Source organism: Primulina huaijiensis, chromosome 2 (assembly GCF_012295235.1).
Source record: "Primulina huaijiensis isolate GDHJ02 chromosome 2, ASM1229523v2, whole genome shotgun sequence".
Taxonomy (NCBI): Eukaryota; Viridiplantae; Streptophyta; class Magnoliopsida; order Lamiales; family Gesneriaceae; genus Primulina; species Primulina huaijiensis.
In genome coordinates, this window is record NC_133307.1 from 22,497,064 (window position 1) to 22,516,611 (window position 19,548).

Consider the following 19,548-nt stretch of genomic DNA (forward strand, 5'->3'; position numbering starts at 1 on the left):
TATTTAATAAAATAAAATTGTATAAAAGATATTGTATATATGTTTTTTAAAATATTTTAAAAAATCTTTGATGATATATTATGCATTTTAGAATAATAAAAAAATATGAAGTGTATTTTTAAAAAATGGAGTATAAATAACACTCCATTAAATATTTACTTTTATTGTATCATTTCGTTTAATTTCGGTTACGATTTTGAGTTTTGTGTTATTTTTATATATTTATTCATACTCTCTAAAATATTGTATAAACTATGACTTTTTTTTTATATTACATTTTCANATATATTCATGTTATAAATAAATAAATAAATATATATATATATATATATATATATTTTATCAATAATTTTAAATAATTATTTAAACACTCATACTTATTAATTTTAATATTCCAACATTGCAAGGATGAGATAAGAGTATATAATTCATAAAACAAAGGTTGAATACTATATTATGTTTAAAAACTCGATAATTTTTTTATTTTGAATATCAATAATTTTTTTAGATTATATAAAATACAAATTGAATATGCTTAAACTTTTAAACTCTACAAAAATCAATAAAAAATCATTGAAATATCATAGATTGGATACACCCCTAATGAGTTGAGAACTGGAGCAAAATTTTACAACTTATCTGAAATATTTTTAGAATATATTTATCTGAAAATTATTAAATTCCCAACTACGGGCAAACTCCAAGAACTTATGAGCAGAATACAATTCATTGAAGTAACAAAATCCAATACATGAAAAAAAAAATAATTGTAAAAGAATATTAATGACGCATTGGAAAACAGTAAAATAATATCTATTTATTTTTCAAAATCATCACAATTTTATATAAAAATTCGATTTCCAAGATGAACATTACTCATGGCTAAAGCCTAGCTAAAAGCAACAAGTCCAACTTATCGGAAAATTGAAAAAGAACATAGTCATCTAATTTTAATGTCCCGACTGAAAAGAGAGCAATGCAGCAAAAGTATATGAGAAAATGGTAAGATAATGTATATTTATTTACAAATCTATCATAATTTTGGTTAAAAAAAAGTTTTTGGCATGAAATGTTTCGATTAGTAATTTGAAATATTGATTTCTGACTTGTCACGTGTGATATTTATTTTCATTCGGAGTATTCAGTTTTAAGTACTTCGACACTTTTATCGTTACTTTAAACTGTCTATCCGTTGTCATCTCAAGTAAAAAAACGAAATGAAATTAATATTATGGTCCAACATGATATCAAATGATAAATATAATATTGAAATATCATTTCATTATTATTATGAAATGTCGAAACTACAATTTGACACTCTTCACAAAAATAGAGAGAAAATAAAAGAAAAGGATAGAGAAAATAGAAAAGGGGTATTATGGTAAGTACAAAAAAAGGGGAAAAAGAAGAATGACATATCCCCTACAAGTTTTGACCTAAATGCCCATCTCTCACAGCTTCGGGAGCGCCTGGAATTCCCATCTCAACCCTCCTTCCTACGCCCCGCCCCCCTTCTGCCCTTGTTCTCTCTTTTTTCCCGATTTTCTCCTTCTTTCCTATACCTTTTTTACCCGCCACTTTCAAATTCTTGTTACTTGTCAGGTATCCCTCTGATTATTTAATCAATCTTTTTTAAGCATGATCTTTCTTGATTCTTACTGGGTTTCGAGTTAGATTACTGGGGGTTGATCGGTAGTGTTTTTTTTCCCAAGATTAGTTTAGTTTCTAGTGTTTTTGAATCTGGGTTTTGTTTATTATGGGTTCAAGGTTGAAAACTCGAGAAAAAATTGTTTTTTTTTTTGGTATTTTTTATTTGGATACTGTTTCGATTTGTTCTTTTATGTGGGTTTTGATCCTTTTCTCACTTGTCTATACGTGTTTCTGGGTGAAATCCTTGGGGGCATATGTTTTTCTTTGCTAATTGACGTTTTACTGTATTAGAACGATATATAAGCTTGTTCCGCTGCTGCTTCTTTTGGAAATTATTTTATTTTTGTGGAACAAATATGATTCTATACTGTTTAGCCAATTCGGTAAGTAAATTTTTTTAAGAATCTGGTGATTTCGTGTATTTTTTAGAATGAGTGGATATTTTCATGCTAGATTAGCAGACAAAAGTGTCTCTGCGTTCTAAAGATTTTTCTTTTCATTAAGTTCTGGCTAAATTAACTCTGAGATGTCAATTATGTGGCATTGTGAAGGAAGGTATCATCCCTGTACGATAGAAAATGACGAACCGGGAATTGCTGCTCGGACATAATCATAATGGAAACCTTGGTCAGAACTTGCAGGTTGTGCTAGGCCCTAATCATGACACAGATATTGCACGAATGCGTGGCTTGGAGATGGGACAGACTCCTGAGCATGAGGCTGGTTTGGGGCAGAGCCACTTGTCCGAGGGTGTTGATGAGCACGAATATGAGCAGGTGGACGGGCTAGCAATGGAAGAGAAACCCGAACACGAAGTTCAAGAGGTGCATTTACATGGCGAGAACATCGAACTTGTTATCCCCGAGCACAATGAGTTGGCTGTATCTGATAACCAAGAACTTGACGAGAATATGGATTTAGCGGTACTCCAGCATGAGGACATTAGTATTGGATCGTTGCATGAAATGACTGTTCACCAAAATGCTTTAGTAGTTACTCCCTCTTCTGTCCTTCAGCAACGAACTCTCGCTCTAAGTCCTAACCATGAACTTGTGGTGGGGCAAGAATTTCCCGATGTTAAAGCCTGTCGCAGGGCATTGAGGGACACAGCTATTGCTCTGCACTTTGAAGTGCAGACCATTAAATCGGATAAAACTCGATTCACTGCTAAATGTGCCAGTGAGGGCTGCCCTTGGCGCATTCATGCTGCGAAACTCCCTGGTGTACCGACTTTCACAATTAGGACCATTAATGATAGCCATACGTGTGGAGGAATCAGCCATCTGGGGCATCAGCAAGCTTCAGTCCAGTGGGTTGCCAATTCTGTGGAGCAACGCCTTCGAGAAAATCCCAATTGCAAGCCGAAAGAGATCTTGGAAGAGATTCACAGAGTTCATGGTATTACTTTATCGTACAAGCAAGCTTGGCGTGGAAAGGAGAGGATTATGACTGCCATGCGTGGATCCTTTGAAGAAGGCTATCGTCTCCTTCCGCAGTACTGTGAGCAAGTGAAACGGACGAACCCAGGAAGTATTGCATCTGTTTATACAAATCCGGCTGACAATTGCTTTCAGCGCCTCTTTATCTCATTCCAAGCATCCATCTATGGTTTCCTGAGTGCTTGTCGTCCTCTTCTTGGGCTGGACAGAACATTCTTGAAGAGCGAATACCTTGGTACTTTGCTTCTTGCTACTGGTTTTGATGGGTACGGTGGCCTTTTTCCTCTTGCCTTTGGTGTTGTTGATGAGGAAAATGATGATAACTGGATGTGGTTTCTATTTGAACTTCATAGCTTGCTCGAGGTTAATACGGAAAACATGCCAAGGCTTACGATATTATCAGATAGGCAGAAGGGCATCGTAGATGGAGTGGAAGCAAATTTTCCCACTGCTTTCCATGGCTTTTGCATGCGCCATTTAAGTGAAAGCTTCCGCAAAGAATTTAACAATACTATGCTCGTTAACCTTTTATGGGAAGCCGCTCATGTTTTAACTGTGAATGATTTTGACACCAAAATACTAGAAATTGAAGAGATGTCTCAAGATGCTGCCTACTGGATAAGGCGAATTCCCCCTCGTCTATGGGCTACCGCTTATTTTGAGGGAACAAGATTTGGACATCTGACTGCTAATATAGTGGAATCGCTGAACACTTGGATTTTAGAAGCCTCGGGTCTTCCGATAATTCAGATGATGGAATGTATTCGAAGGCAGCTCATGACTTGGTTCAATGAACGTCGAGAGGCTAGTATGCAGTGGACTTCCATTCTTGTTCCTACAGCTGAGAGACGAGTTGCAGAGGCCCTTGAACGTGCTCGAACTTATCAGGTTCTCCGAGCAAATGAAGCAGAGTTCGCGGTAATATCTCACGAGGGAACGAATATTGTTGATATTCGGAGCCGTTGCTGTCTTTGCCGGGGATGGCAACTCTATGGTTTACCATGTGCGCATGCCGTTGCAGCCTTACTTTCATGCAGACAGAACGTCCATCGATTTACTGAGAGTAGTTTCACGGTTGCCACTTATCGGAAAACGTACTCCCAAACTATACATCCCATCCCTGATAAAACGCTTTGGAAGGAGTTTTCCGAAGGAGATTCTAATTCCAACAAAGCTACTGATATTGTTGTGTATAATAACCCAATGGACATTATTATCAATCCACCTAAATCCTTGCGTCCACCTGGCCGTCCAAGGAAGAAACGAGTCAGAGCGGAAGATCGTGGCCGTGTGAAGAGGGTCGTACATTGTAGTCGCTGCAATCAAACCGGACACTTCAGGACGACCTGTGCTGCTCCAATATGAGTGCTTCTCTTGGATAGATATTTGATTTTATACAATAAAATTAGGCCAAGCGCTTATCTGTGCATTATTTTTCTTATTCCTTGTTATTAATTATTTATTATTAGTCCAGTTTCAGATGAGTAGCGTAATTCTTGTTCATCCTGTCGAATAATTAAGCTTCATATGTGTTGTGTTCAGTAGTCTACTTTCAAATTCGATGGAACGCTAGAATGGGATCGAGTGATCTTTTTGTTTTTTCAATCTTATGTTTTTTAGCTCACGGATCCAAGTGGTGTTTAAACAATTATGATTCCATCAAATTTGATACTAAGGGTAAATCTTGGTGGAGTTCATGCGGTGGTGGGATAATCGATTCTTGCAAGATGATGAAAAGTTTGAACCCGTAACAGGCAGAAGAGACATTGTTCAAGTTTCTTTGTAATTTTTCTGTTACATAAAGTTTCTTCGAGAACGTCAAACACTTTTATTATATAAAAAAATTAAAATGAAAAAATGTGATTGAAAAATAAATGTGGATAATATAGTCAGTTGGTAATTAAGGGTACCTCTGGAATTATAAAAAAAATAGTCATTTTGGGGTTTAACTTTAATTAGTGATGTATATATAAATATAATATACATTTGAAACCATGATTGAAATTTAATGTGATATACAATCAAACAAAACTGCACAATTATTACTAATATGTCGGAATGTTGGCTGACCGTAGATCAGTCTGTCGTTAAAATAGAGAGAGGGGGTGACAGTTGTAAATTTTTGACTGGTGTTTTTGAATACAAATTAATACTATGATTTTTAATCAACAACACATGACTAAAGTAAAACGTTCAGACAAACGTGTGGAATATAGGGATGCAAACCGAAATCTAGAACATCGATCTTGTCCGATGAAATCCGGTCTGGTTAAGCTCGATTGTTGGCTATAATTTCTTGTATTTTAACAACGAAAATATTGTCAGTAATTATAAAATATTCCAATTTTGGAGTTCTTTTTACACCAATTTATTAAAATTTTGTAGTCTCTAGAAAATGAAAAAAAAAAAAAAAAAGACCGGGTCAGCCAAAAGCTTGCCACAATTGTATGTGGCTGAGGGCTGGAAAAAGCCACTTTGACACGTAATGCTAAGCCAAAATATTGGAAAAGTTGTTTCTTTTCAGCAAAGGAAATAGCAAATCTAGTAATGTGGTCAACCGTGTTACACAAACAAGGGATTCTTTCTATATGAGCTTTAACTTGGCAAGAGATATACCTCATCCAAGCATCATTCGGAAGCAAACCTCTGTTCAATTCCCTCGTTATCTCTCTCCATATATATAAACACAAACCAGAGGAAAAGCTCATACACAAGACCATCAAAATCGTCAAAACAAACAGATATACATCCAAGCGTATATTGTAACAAAAATGGCAATGCGGCCGAGAGGTAGTGGCACGACGAAGCAGACGTTGAGGTCTGCTGGGGTTCGACCTGTGTATGAAGATTTCAAGCCCATTTCAGAATGGGAACAAGACGATGAATCTCATTTTCTTGTCATCTATCTTCCTGGTACGTGCTTCCCTTCACATTTCGATTAAATAGATGGTTTGGTGGGTAACACGAGAGATATCCTAAGTTGAGACAGCCTATGAAACACATCCTGCCCAATTATACCAAGGGAAAAATAAATTTGTGTCACATAACAAAGGTGAACTTCAGAAGTTACTAATGTGCTGCACCTAAAAATAGCACAGGAATCGGGGACTAGTCATTTACTCCAAATTTTCCTTTGTTTTGGTCAGGTTTCATGAAGGAACAGATTAAGGTTTCGACAGAAGGCAGGAATATTATCCGGGTTCGGGGGGAACGTCTAGTTGCTGGAAACAAATGGAGCCGTTTTCTAGAGGATTTTAAGATTCCAGAAAACTGTGAAATGAATTCAGTTCGAGCCAAGCACCAAGGAGCCAACCTTACCATTACAGTGCCAAAAAAGAATGTGGAAAAAGGCACGAAGTCTCCCAAGAAAACTCTAGAGACCTTTTCTCCAAAAACTACGGCCATTGACACTACCCTTCAAAAGGGCCAGGATAAAGTTCTCCCGCAAAATAGCACGCCCAGGGGAACTATTGAATTGCCAGATGAGAAAAATAGGAGACAGCAAAAGATATTGGATGATGAAAGGGACAAAAACAGCATCACTCCAGTGAGTAATGACCAAAATGTAGTTCTACAAGACATAGAGTTGACAGAAGACCATGTACCTTCAAATAGGCATCAAGCGATCGTACCAACAATCACGGTGGATAAGGAAAGGAAGAACTTGGAGCAGATAGAAGAATTACCTCAGGTTGAGAACATTGAGAAGAAGAAATTTGACAAAGATGAGGCTGTGGGCGCTTCCAAAGACAGAGAATCAAAAGGAAAACAAAAGATTCATTCAAGTGAAGGTGATTACAGTGCTTTCAAAATGGGAAACTACAAGAAAAAAGTGAAAGCACTCACAGAACTCAATGAGGAAAGGCAATTGCTGGTGAACATGGGGGTAGCTGTGTTAGTTATTGTGGCGCTCAGTGCTTATGTCACCTACAAATTTACATCAGGAAAAGCTAAAACTTAGAGACTCAAGAGATGTGTAAGTAAGACTCAAGAGATGTGTAAGTATGTAAATAATTTCAAGTATACAACGAGTACAAGGAAAATCTAGACACAGTAGATAATGTCCTTGATTGTAAAGCCTGATATGCATATGCAATTCCATGGTGTAATTGTGCCGGAACCAAAATTAATAAAGATATTGAATACCGGAATACCTCATAAAAGCATTAAAGATATGGAATACTGGAATACCTCATAAAAGCATTTTATTAGTAACTGATACGATCATACCTCCGCCTACATAATATCATTGTAATAAGGGGTATCTGAGTCACGGAACAAAAATCCATAATATCAAACAAAAAATTGACCCCGGCAGATCACCATATTTCTCAAAAAATTCAAATGTGTCATAATTGTAGAAAAGGATTGAAACTCAAGTAAACTTGTCTTTTACAGCAAACTTTCTGATACAACAAGACTCACACTTATTTGATAATTAAGCAAAAAAATAAAACAGCACCCTAAACTGAAATAAGATGGAAAGCCATATTTCTCTAATAATATCCAGAACCTTGAAAAAGAAGAATCAAAAAGGAAAGTTTTCATCACCACGAAAAATAAAGACAGAATAAACATATACTGATATAAAAAAAAAGAACAAGTGAGCTTTCTCATATAGAAGCCACAGGTATACTTTGTCTATTCATCCATCATCAGTGATTGGTCGATAATATCCTTTAGTCAGTAACACATCTGATCTAAACCATTAAAAAAACAGAAACTTGTTATCTTATAAATTCAATAAATATAAACATTAATTTCATAATGTACGAGTTCAGGAGACATAGGCAAAAATTTTCGGAGTAATCTTCAGACAAACTCCAATCTTTGCTTCTTTCAACATGAATGGACAGAAGTGTTGCAATCAACCTATTCTGTACCTATCATTTTTCCATGATATTACCATCAACAGACAAGAATTGACAATGCACCAAGTGAAATGAATCTGACTGCTGAGGCCTGAGATGCCTCTGGCTTTATCATCAATTGCTTGTTCCCTCCAGATCGTGTCTTCACAAAGTCCCAAGTCATGATGCAGTACCCTGTTGGTGTCAAAGTATCAGCAGTTTCAAATTGATTAAAAGCATCAATTAAAAAATAACAGACTAAAAATGATTAAAAGAAGAAAAGACGAGTATCCTTTTGCTATTTATATTTGAAATCTTTCAGGCTCGTGACTAAACAAATATTTGCTCACGCACTTTTAAGTAGGCAAGAAATTGCAAGAAAAATTTGAAACTTAAAAGGTTAATACATCTTTTAAGGCATTTTGTCTGTGGGAACAGTATCAGGCATGTCTAAAAAATCTTTAATTACAAATTGTCCATCTATAAAAGATTACTACAGATTATTGTCACATAAAATCAAAGCTTGGCCCCAGATTAACCCCAAACTAAACTGTCGCATGAAATTTGAAAATAGTTCAAATTGGGAACATTTTTTTAACTAAGGGCATGCTATCATTCATTTAAACTAGTTGCAGCAAAAGGAAATTTTGGCTTCCTAGTTTTAGCAACAGCACATGAAACAGCAAGACTAGATAAATCCATTCGAATGTGTTGCATTCCCCCTGTGCTTAACTAATTGTACAAGAGCAGGCTATCGATCTTACAGCTTCTAGTAAATTGCTAGCTGTTTTCATCTTTGACAATGGCTTCTTAACATGCTCGGCCTGAAATTCCAAGACCTTTTCAGAGGGTTTCCTCTTCCTTTTAAAAGATGCTCCACCCAAGTTCTCTGCAGCATAATTGAAACACTTAAACAGAAAAAAAAATAAAATTTGATGATCGCTATGTGCACATGATGCTGAAAGATAATAGCGCTTGAATAAAGCTTAAGTAAATTGTAAAATAAAGCTATAAAAATCATCCAGTAAAGGCCCCCCCAACTCAATTATACGATTCAAATCCTTTCTGAGTATAATGGATATTCAAGACTTATCAAACCATAGCACCATCATCAATCTTATTGGATTATTGTTTCGCTGGTTTTATGAACGCCTTTTAACTGATAAGTCGGTATCAAGATATCTGTCTGCCAGGGACTTACTGCACATCATAAAGTATCATAACAGTATGAATCAAGCAGATACAAAATTCAAGGTCTGTTTGTATATGTTTTGCGAAAGAGTTTTTCAATCCCTTTTAAGGATGGTCAGTCATCTCTGTCATAGTTTTGAAAACACCTTTAGTTATACTAACAGCTCTTAATTTTTGGAATACCTAAGGCTAAGGGTAAACAGTACCAAAAACAAAAACAGCCAAAAGAGTTTTTCCTAAAATTGACATATTTTTCACCATTAAGTGTAATCAACTCCACACGAGCCTGTACTTCATCTTCAACATTGAACTTATACACACCATAAATCGAATAATTTGCTTACACAATACAGTTTATTTTCTTTCCAAATCCTGAATTCACAAGCACCACCACCTCCTTCTGTTGCACTATTATTGGACGTAAGTCCACAACTACCATTATTTCTTCTAATAAGTCAACTATGAACCTTTAATAATTAGTTTATCGTGATGAAAAGAAAAACAAAAACTCTAACTTTAAAATAGAAGGCAGAAGTGGAGGGAGAGGATCGACGAAAATAGCTCTATGTGGAGGGGATAGCTTACCGTTCATTTTTCGCACATTGATGACATTGAAGGACATGTAAATAATGTATATGTTTTTCTAAATGTAACATAATTATTAAAATAAACAATAATTTATCAACCATTATAATTGTTCTTTGGATATTTGATTGACATGATTCTGTGCACTCATGCAAGCCAGATTATGTATTTTTCAAAACCATCCAAATGCATCTTCAAAAACCACATAATTATAACATTAAATAAATCTGAAAACCAATTTCTAAATACGCCAAACAAATTTTTAGTTAAAATTCTGCACACGTCCAAGCAGACATCAAGTATCTCAAGAAAAAAGTCGTGGAACACAATGCATTCTACGTTAAGCCTCTATACTGCTGCTTTTAAAGGCCAACAACATGACAAAGGATTCATGCTCCGATTCATACAGAAATTACTAAAGAACAAAGCGAAGAAACTTGAAATGAAAATCTGACCAATAGTTGTTCAGATTTCAAGGAATCAAAGGCTCATACAGAATCAACATGGTCGATTGCCAACTAAAATATTATTAGCCATGCAAGATATACTACACTTCAAAGGGAGAAAACCCCACGGAGGGGATGAAGGATGTGAGGTGTGCAGAGAAAAATGTATTTCCATGAAGAAATAATGGAGGCAAAGATGATTTCTGAGACAAATAATTCGGGGTATAAATTCAATTGGAAAAAAAATGTTCAGTGCTATTTCAATATTGATACTGTGTCATGGGTTCATGGTCTTTTACCTTCCAACAAGACCAACAGTAGTTAAAAATGTGAACTAACTAGACAATTTACCAGTTACCAACCCATCCACCCAGATTATGTATTTTTCAAAACCATCCAAATGCATCTTCACAAACCACATAATTATAACATTAAATAAATCTGAAAACCAATTTCTAAATACGCCAAACAAATTTTTAGTTAAAATTCTGCACACGTCCAAGCAGACATCAAGTATCTCAAGAAAAAAGTCGTGGAACACAATGCATTCTACGTTAAGCCTCTATACTGCTGCTTTTAAAGGCCAACAACATGACAAAGGATTCATGCTCCGATTCATACAGAAATTACTAAAGAACAAAGCGAAGAAACTTGAAATGAAAATCTGACCAATAGTTGTTCAGATTTCAAGGAATCAAAGGCTCATACAGAATCAACATGGTCGATTGCCAACTAAAATATTATTAGCCATGCAAGATATACTACACTTCAAAGGGAGAAAACCCCACGGAGGGGATGAAGGATGTGAGGTGTGCAGAGAAAAATGTATTTCCATGAAGAAATAATGGAGGCAAAGATGATTTCTGAGACAAATAATTCGGGGTATAAATTCAATTGGAAAAAAAATGTTCAGTGCTATTTCAATATTGATATTGTGTCATGGGTTCATGGTCTTTTACCTTCCAACAAGACCAATAGTAGTTAAAAATGTGAAATAACTAGACAATTTACCAGTTACCAACCCATCCACCCAAATAGGAACAGCAGTTAAATGTGAAACAACACCCCCCCCCCCCCCCCCCAAAAAAAAAAAAAAACACAAATGGGATTCAAATGACATAAAATAAACATACCCCCTAAGCTGAATAAATGTTCAGGTACTGTATCCAATTAATAAAATAGGTGCAGAAGCAGTAAGTGAAAATTACTGATAAAGCCTGAAAAAATATCACTAAATTTAAGGATGTTACCATTAAGTGGACTGGATTCATGGTTTGTTAAATGACCATTCAGTTCCATGTCCTCTGACAGAGGAGATGCGGACTGATCGATGTCCCCCAGCTTTGAAGTACTTAAAACACGGATATCCTGCTGCTCAGGAACATCTGGAGATGGATCAGGAGGCAAATAAGATATGTCATCCTGCGACATATCTGAATCACTGAAAGCAGACTCTCTCAACTGTCATGATATCAATTTCATCATCTTCATTGACATCTGAATCTTTCATCTGCAAGCACATTTGACACAAGTGATGTGATAAAGAAATATATAATAAGAAAAAAATTGCAAGAAAGTCTTATCCAAAAAATTTCAATCACCTTTTCTGCTTCGAGCACCAGATCAAACTCATCTTCCCTTTCTACATACTCCTCATTTTCCTCAAGCTCTTTAAAATCTGGAGCAAACGCACTCCAATTCTCAGTATGATCCTTGGCCCAGATATAAACTAATCCAGTCAAGGAGACAGACACAACAACAGGGTGCACAGGATGCCATGCTAAATCAATCAATGCTTCCTTGGGACCTTCAAGGATTTTTACAAGATGGCCAGCCCTGTCCCACGTATAGATCTTATGCTCTCCTTTGCTAGCAGAACCTCCGATCACCCACTCACTGTCACCACTAAAACATGGTGCTTTCCAGTGCACTTTGGTGATTGAATCCTGAAACTAACGAAAGAGAGATAAACAACTTGATCCGACAGCTTTCAACTTTTCAACCTCATCTTGCTCATCTGTTTTACAAATGGTTTCCTTTAGAGCTTTAAGCTCATCTTTCACAGGCAAAAGATTTTCATAGACTCTGATAGTCCTATCATTTGAGTTTGTGAGAAGATACTGCCCATTCCTGCTAAATATGATATTCTTTATCACAGAACCCCCTGGAATAGGAACAATACCACATATATGGTTACTTTTATGATCAATAATTAGTATCTCCCCTTTAGAATTGCCAACATAAACCAAATCCCCGTATTTGTCAAAGCATGCTGCTGTAGGTGTAAAAGGAGAGGATCCATCTGAAAATTTGTTGCGTGATAGAGGGGCTGTGCCATTTACTGTATCAGACAATGACACGGGAAGCACAGTTGTGCTTGCAGTATTCAAGTCAACAATCATAGGGGCAGATGACAGAGAACAAGCTAAGCAAATATATGGAGTAGAGGAACCGGGATGTAAACGAGCTTGCAGTGGCGTTTGTTGAAGAGTCATTCTAGCTATTTTCTCCCCTTGGACAACATCCCAAAGAGTCAATGATTTATCAGCAGCTGATACCAGTATGTGGTGACCATGTTTTGACCAACAAACACTTGTTATGGCAGCAACACAGTCCTTGTCCCTGAGTTCTTTTGCAATACCTCTGGTTTCAAAATCCCATATAACACAACTTCCATCAGAGCACCCAGCTGGTGAAAGAAATTGGACATATCAAATAAGGAACCCGATAAATGTGGTGGCAGAAGCATGCAAGGAGCAGAAAGTTGTATCTCACAAAAAACAGGCAAACATGTCTAATGATGGTCGTTAAGGTTGTTACTTATTACATGAACTGAAGAACATAAAAACTGTAAAAACTAGTCAACTAAACAATCTATTTCTAAGCACAAAACCTTTTATAATGTTAATCTTTTACTAAAACTCTCGGAGGAGGGGGATCGACAGCAGTACAGTGCCACAGCCAAGTTCACCACAATTTTTTTCAAAAAGGTCATAGCATTATATTGTGACAGAGGGCCTTCATTTTTCAGATACTAATGTTAAAGGAGCATGCCATAATTCAACAAATTAAAGCAACGCCGACTTTGACAAGGTGAAATTTTGTCAAACCCACTTTCAACTCGAATAAAGAGCTCATTGACAATCCAAAACTCAGTCTTGGGGTTCGATAAAAATTCAATACACACTGCCCAGCAATTACACCTTTTAGATGCTTTTCTCAGAAAGTTCGTATAGTCGGTAACTTTGCCAAAGAAACAAAAAAAGAATAAATAATTAAACAATACAAAAGAGTACCGATTGACACAAAGTGGACAATGAAATATAAAATAAAATCATACCAGCCAGAAGGGTTCCCCGGCGATTGAAGGCAACACATTTCATAACCCCATACTCCAGATACTCCTCTATCACTTCTGGAAAATCCCCCTGTAAAGGGTCTACACAAAGACAAGAACAAAATAACAACGAAAATAAAGCGACAAAACAGGTGAATAAGTGTCCAAGACATGAAATTTTTAGTATCTGAATAAAAATTACCAATAATTGGGGCGTTCATCATGCACTTTGTCTCAAAACTGTATGAATCAAGATTCAGAAAAATTAAGTACAACAAGCACTGAGTGATACAAAATTTGACGACGAACCCATAAAATAAAAAGTTGGGAAACAGGATTAATAACGGAACAGACAAGAACTTCAGCGGAAATTGGCCAGAATAATAGCATAAAACAAGCAGGCTCTACGTATTAATGCGGTGTAAGTGGAGAATGTTTCACAGTATATTGATTATACGGCGGAGGTGTCGCTGCCGGCGCGGGTTCAACGAAAGGGTCTCTGCTTCGGAAGCGGGAAAGCGAGGTGGGCTTTCAAAGCCGATGCCACGGGATTTCTACCCCACTCCGCTTCTTTGAAAAATTCATCGTCAGGACATCTTTTAATGATTTATTTTTGGACAATTTTTATTTTATTAAACACCTTATATTTGTGCGCTTTTATAAAACAATTATTTTATGGGCAATTTGGAGAAAAATACCTCTGTATATGATTTATTTAAGATTCAGTACCTACCAGTTTTTTTTTGTATTTTAGTACCTGACAAAGGACCAACTTAGTTTTTAGTACATATTTCATACATTTTTACCTTTTTACCCTTTTAATTTATAAAAAATTATATAAATACCTATTTTTGTTGGTCATCTTCTATTTCCACTCATCATTCCCGATGTATTTGGTTGACATGTAAATTGAATTTAAATTTTTTTATTAAAAAAAAAACAAATTCGCAACTAATTGAACTTTTTGAAATACTTAGTTTTACTTGCGAAATACTTCATTTCAATTTTAAAATAATTGATTTAGTAAATGAAATATTCAGTGTATTAAAATACTGAATATTCGAATATGCAACGTAATTTCACCAAATGCTCGTATCTCCATCGAAGATTCATTTGGATGACATATTCATTTCATTTAATTATTTTTTATTGTTAAAAAAATAAATTCGCAACTAAGCATTGAACTTTTTCAAGTACTTAGTTTTACTAGCGAAATACCTAATTCCAATTTTAAAATTCTTGATTTGGTAAATGAGATACTCAGAATGGGTATTAAAATACTGGATATTCGAATATGCAACGTAAGTTCACCAAATGCTCGCATTCCATCCAAGATGCATTTGGATGACATGTTCATTTCATTTAATTATTTTTTAAAAAAAAACTTTCGCAACTAAGCATTGAACATTTTGAAGTACTTACTTTTATTTACGAAATACCTAATTTCAATTTTAAATACTTGATTTGGTAATTGAGATCCTCATAAAAGTTAATAAAATACTAGATATTCTAGTAGGCAATGTAAGTTCACCAAGTGCTCGCATTTCTATCCAAGATGCACTTAGATGACATGTACATTTCATTTAAATATTTTTTTAATTTTTAAAAGAAAAACAAATTCGCAACTAAACATTGAACCTTTTGAAGTACTTAATTTTACTTGTGAAATACCTAATTTCAATTTTAAAATACTTAATTTGGTAAATAAAATACTTAGAATTAGTATTAAAATACTAGATATTAGAATATGCAACATAAGTTCACCAAATACTCATATTTCCATCCAAGATGCATTTGGACGACATGTTCATTTCATTTTATTATTATTTTTTTTATTGTTTAAAAAAACAAATTTGTAACTAATCATTGAACTTTTTCAAGTACTTAGTTTTACTTGCGAAATACCTAATTTCAATTTTAAAATACTTGATTTGGTAAATGAGATACTCATAATGGATATTAAAATACTGGATATTCGAATATGCATCGTAAGTTCACCAAGTGCTCGCATTTCCATCCAAGATACATTTGGATGACATGTTCATTTCATTTAAGTTATTATTTTATTGTTAAAAAAACGAATTCGCAACTAAGCATTGAATTTTTTCAATTACTTAGTTTTACTTGCGAAATACCTAATTTCAGTTTTAAAATACTTGATTTGGTAAATGAGATACTCATAATTAGTATTAAAATACTAGATATTCGAATATGTAACGTAAGTTCACAAAGTGCTCGCGTTTCCATCCAAGATGCATTTGGATGACATGTTCAAGGACTTTTCAGCAGCCACAAAGCTTTGAAAGAGAAAAAAGGCTTAGAGCGAAGATTTGAAAATTTCCGGACAATGTTATTCGGGAGAATAGCCCGTGATAGGAACGAGTAGCATAATCCGTAGATTTACAATTTACATATAAATATGAAGTCGGATACACGTCGATAGTCATAGTCCAGTAGGTCGAAAGCTATGGGATTTAATAAAACGACATGCAATTCACCATTGCTAAATAATTAAAGAGATTTAATTACTTCACTGAGTTGAATTGGTTTGGCATAGCTAGAGAGGGCGTGTTAAATTTGATATGAAATCTCGTCGAAAGCATAGATCATTGTCGAACGAATTAAGTAGATTAGCGAGGGGTAGGTGAACTGAGATTCCTAACAAATTCATTTCTCATTGAACTTTAATCAATCATTCTAACTTATTTATTTCATCATTTAATCCTTGAACCATTTTATTGAGTTTTTATTTAATAATCGTAGTAGTAAACAATCATCTGAAGTATCGCTGCTAAAAATTGAATAACTGAGAATAATAATTGAGAAATACAGTCTTTAGACAATGAAAGTTTTGCTCAATTACTAAGCATGGAACATTTTGACATCGTGCACTTGCGATTATTTCGAGCTTTAATATTATTAATTTTTACCAAGAATTTTATAATGAAAGTTTTGCTCGATCACTAAGCATGGATTACATAATCATCTTATTTAATATTTTTTTGGTAAAAAAATTCTCAAATAAACATAAAAATTTTAAAGTACTTAGTTTTACTTAAGAAATACCTAATTTGAGTTTGCAAATACTTGATTTCGTAAATGAAATACTCACAATATGCATTAAAATGCTGGATATTCGAATATGCAATCTTTCCATGGAAAATTCATTGGGATACTTATTCATATCATTTAAATAAATAAACATAGTTCATTATTATTCATCATGGACTAATTGGGAGATGCATTATGAACATAGTTCGTAAATGAGCTTGAAGTTTGCACTTTAAGCATATCTATCGATTCTTGGATCAATGATTTATAAAATACTCATAAATATTAATTGACAATACTTTTTGAGATTCATTGAATTACTTATTTGACAATTATACTTATTTGACATAATACTTATTGGTAATTATTCATTATACTTATTAGTATTTTTTTCTTTATACTTATGAGTATTAATTTATAATATCATTAATATTCATTCACAATACTTGTTGGTATTCATTAAATGACAATGCAATACTTCATTTGTTATCATCCTCATTAGTATTCTTTCATAATATTTATTGGTAATCATTCATTATATGCATCAATATTCTTTCATTATACTTATTATCAAATTGGAGTTTTTAAATGGTAAAATCAATTATCAGTGGAATCTAATTATGTAGTACTTGTAAAAATTTAGGTATCACATTTTTATTTCACGGATCTCATCATCAAAGGCAACTCAATATTGACTTCAAATTATATATTTTGACACCATCAAATAATCGAATTTGAGTATTTAAATGGTAAAATCAAGTATTTGTGGACTCGTATTAGGCATTGTTTGTATTAATTTAGGTATCACATTAGATACTTCTCAACTAAAAATAAGTATTTTAAAATTTCAATACTTAGTTGAATTTGTTTTTTTTTTTTTACAAAAAAAATATTAAATGAGATGAATATGTCATCCAAATGCATCTTCCAAGGAAAAATAAACACTTGGTGAGCTTACGTTGCATATTCGAATATCCAGCATTCTATTACATGTAATGAGTATCTCATGTACCAAATTAAATATTTGCAATATCAAATTAGGTACTTCTCAAATAAAAAAAATACTTTAAAATTTTTATGCTTAGTTGGGAATTTGTTTTTCTTTTACAGAAAAAATATTAAATGATATGAATATGTACATTGCCTATTCGAATATCTAGTATTTTAATACATATTGTGAGTATCTCATTTACGAAATCAAGTATTTGCAAACTCAAATTAGGTACTTCTCAAGTAAAACTAAGTACTTTAAAATTTTTCGTGAATTTTGATGCTTAGTTGAGAATTTTTTTCTAATTATTAAATGAGATGAATATGTCATCCAAATGTATCTTCCATAAAATACCAACATTTGGTGAACTTACGTTGCTTATTCGAATATCCAGTATTTTAATACATATTGTGAGTATCTAATTTACGAAATCAAGTATTTGCAAACTCAAATTAAAATACTTCTCATTTAGGGAGTAAATAAAGTATTGGTAGACTCGAATTAGATATTTTTTGTACTAATTTAGGTATCACATTTTAACTTCACAAATGATACATCAAAATTCACTCATTATTAATTGAAAATATATTTTTTATATCCCAAAATAATCAAAATTGAATATTAAAAAGGTAAAATCAAGTATATGTGAAATGAAATTAGTACTATTTGTACCAATTTAGGTAGCACGTTTTTTATTCAAAAATCTCATCATCAAAAAATATTCAATATTATCTTCAAATTATATATTTTGACATACTCAATCGAATTTGAGTATTTAAAAGGTAAAATCAAGTGTTTGTGAACTCGAATTATGTATTATTTGTATTAATTTAGGTATCACATTTTTGCTTCACGAATATCATCATCGGTGTCACTTAATATTAACTTCAAATTATATTTTGGCATCCTCAAATAATTGGATATAAGTATTTATGGGGTAAAATCATGTATTTATATACTCTAATTAGATATTCTCTGTACCAATTTAAATATCACATTTTTACTTCACAAATGACACAAATAAAAATCACTTAATATTACTTGAAACTTAAGTATTTTCTTACACATTCGAAGTATTCAAATAGCCAAATCAAATATTTGGAACCCGAAAATAGGTATTTTATCGATCAAAATAAGTAATTTTTCTAATTCAACAATGAGTGAGAAAATGTGTTTTTTCAAAAATTAGATGACATGAATAAGTCATCTTAATCCATTTTCAATGAAAATACCAACAATTATTGAATTTATTGTGGTAGCTCGAAGATCCAGTATTTTCTTACACATTTGGAGTATTAAAAGTGTAAAATCAAGCATTTGAAACTCCAAAATAGGTATTTTGTTGGTTAAAATAAATACTTAATCTTATTTCATGATGAGTGATGACCTATGTTTTTTTTTAAAAATTAAAATGACATGAATAAGTCATCCTAATGTATTTTTCATGAAAAGACCAACAATGACTGAATTTATGGTGAATGCTCGAAAATATAGTATTTTCTTATATGTTTGGAGTATTCAAAGAGCGAAATCAAGTATCTGAAACCCCATAATATGTACTTTGTATGTCAAAATAAGTATTTACTTTTATTTTATGATAATTGAGAAACAATATTTTGTTAAAATTAAATTTTAAATGGAGAAAAATAATATAATTTTTGTGGATAAAATAATATATTTATTTAAATAATAAAGGGTAAAAGTGTAAAGTTTGCTTTATGGGTAGTTAAAACTAAATGTATAAATTTGTCAGGTACTGATTTCTAAAAAATTATGGCTAGGTACTGAATTTTAAGTGAAACATTGACAGAGGTATTTTTTTGAAATTTACCCATATTTTAAACCAATGACAAATTAATCTTTACAATTACCAAAATTTCTAGTCACCAAAAACCCGTGGAAATTACGTTTTCTCCAAAAATAAATAAAAATTCTTATTCTTTTTTTTTAATAAAAAAATTCATTATTTTTCTCATGCTAAAAAAATAGAATTTATCAAAATTTCTCT

The 19,548-nt window shown here is 33.3% G+C and overlaps 2 protein-coding genes and 1 pseudogene across 4 annotated transcripts; 2 read left to right on the forward strand and 1 right to left on the reverse strand.

Annotated features, from left to right (window-relative positions):
* Positions 1-1,418: 1,418 nt before the first annotated feature.
* On the forward strand, positions 1,419-4,630 carry LOC140970514 (uncharacterized). 2 transcript variants are annotated; one of them, XM_073432294.1, is made up of 2 exons: positions 1,419-1,602; positions 2,202-4,630. In XM_073432294.1, the coding sequence occupies exon 2, from the start codon at positions 2,229-2,231 to the stop codon at positions 4,452-4,454; it is 2,226 nt and encodes a 741-aa protein (XP_073288395.1). In that variant the 5' UTR covers positions 1,419-1,602; positions 2,202-2,228; the 3' UTR covers positions 4,455-4,630. The 2 variants fall into 2 exon arrangements, with proteins under 2 accessions (XP_073288395.1, XP_073288403.1); XM_073432302.1 differs by having other exon boundaries at positions 2,206-4,630.
* An 892-nt stretch (positions 4,631-5,522) lies between these two features.
* LOC140970534 (uncharacterized) lies at positions 5,523-7,999 on the forward strand. Of its 2 annotated transcripts, XM_073432317.1 has the most exons (3): positions 5,523-6,002; positions 6,236-7,016; positions 7,862-7,999. In XM_073432317.1, exons 1-3 carry the CDS (start codon positions 5,861-5,863, stop codon positions 7,896-7,898), a joined length of 960 nt encoding a protein of 319 aa, XP_073288418.1. In that variant the 5' UTR covers positions 5,523-5,860; the 3' UTR covers positions 7,899-7,999. The 2 variants fall into 2 exon arrangements, with proteins under 2 accessions (XP_073288418.1, XP_073288424.1); XM_073432323.1 differs by lacking the exon at positions 7,862-7,999 and having other exon boundaries at positions 5,528-6,002; positions 6,236-7,240.
* LOC140970526 (protein RBL-like) lies at positions 7,891-14,096 on the reverse strand (annotated as a pseudogene).
* Positions 14,097-19,548: the final 5,452 nt, after the last annotated feature.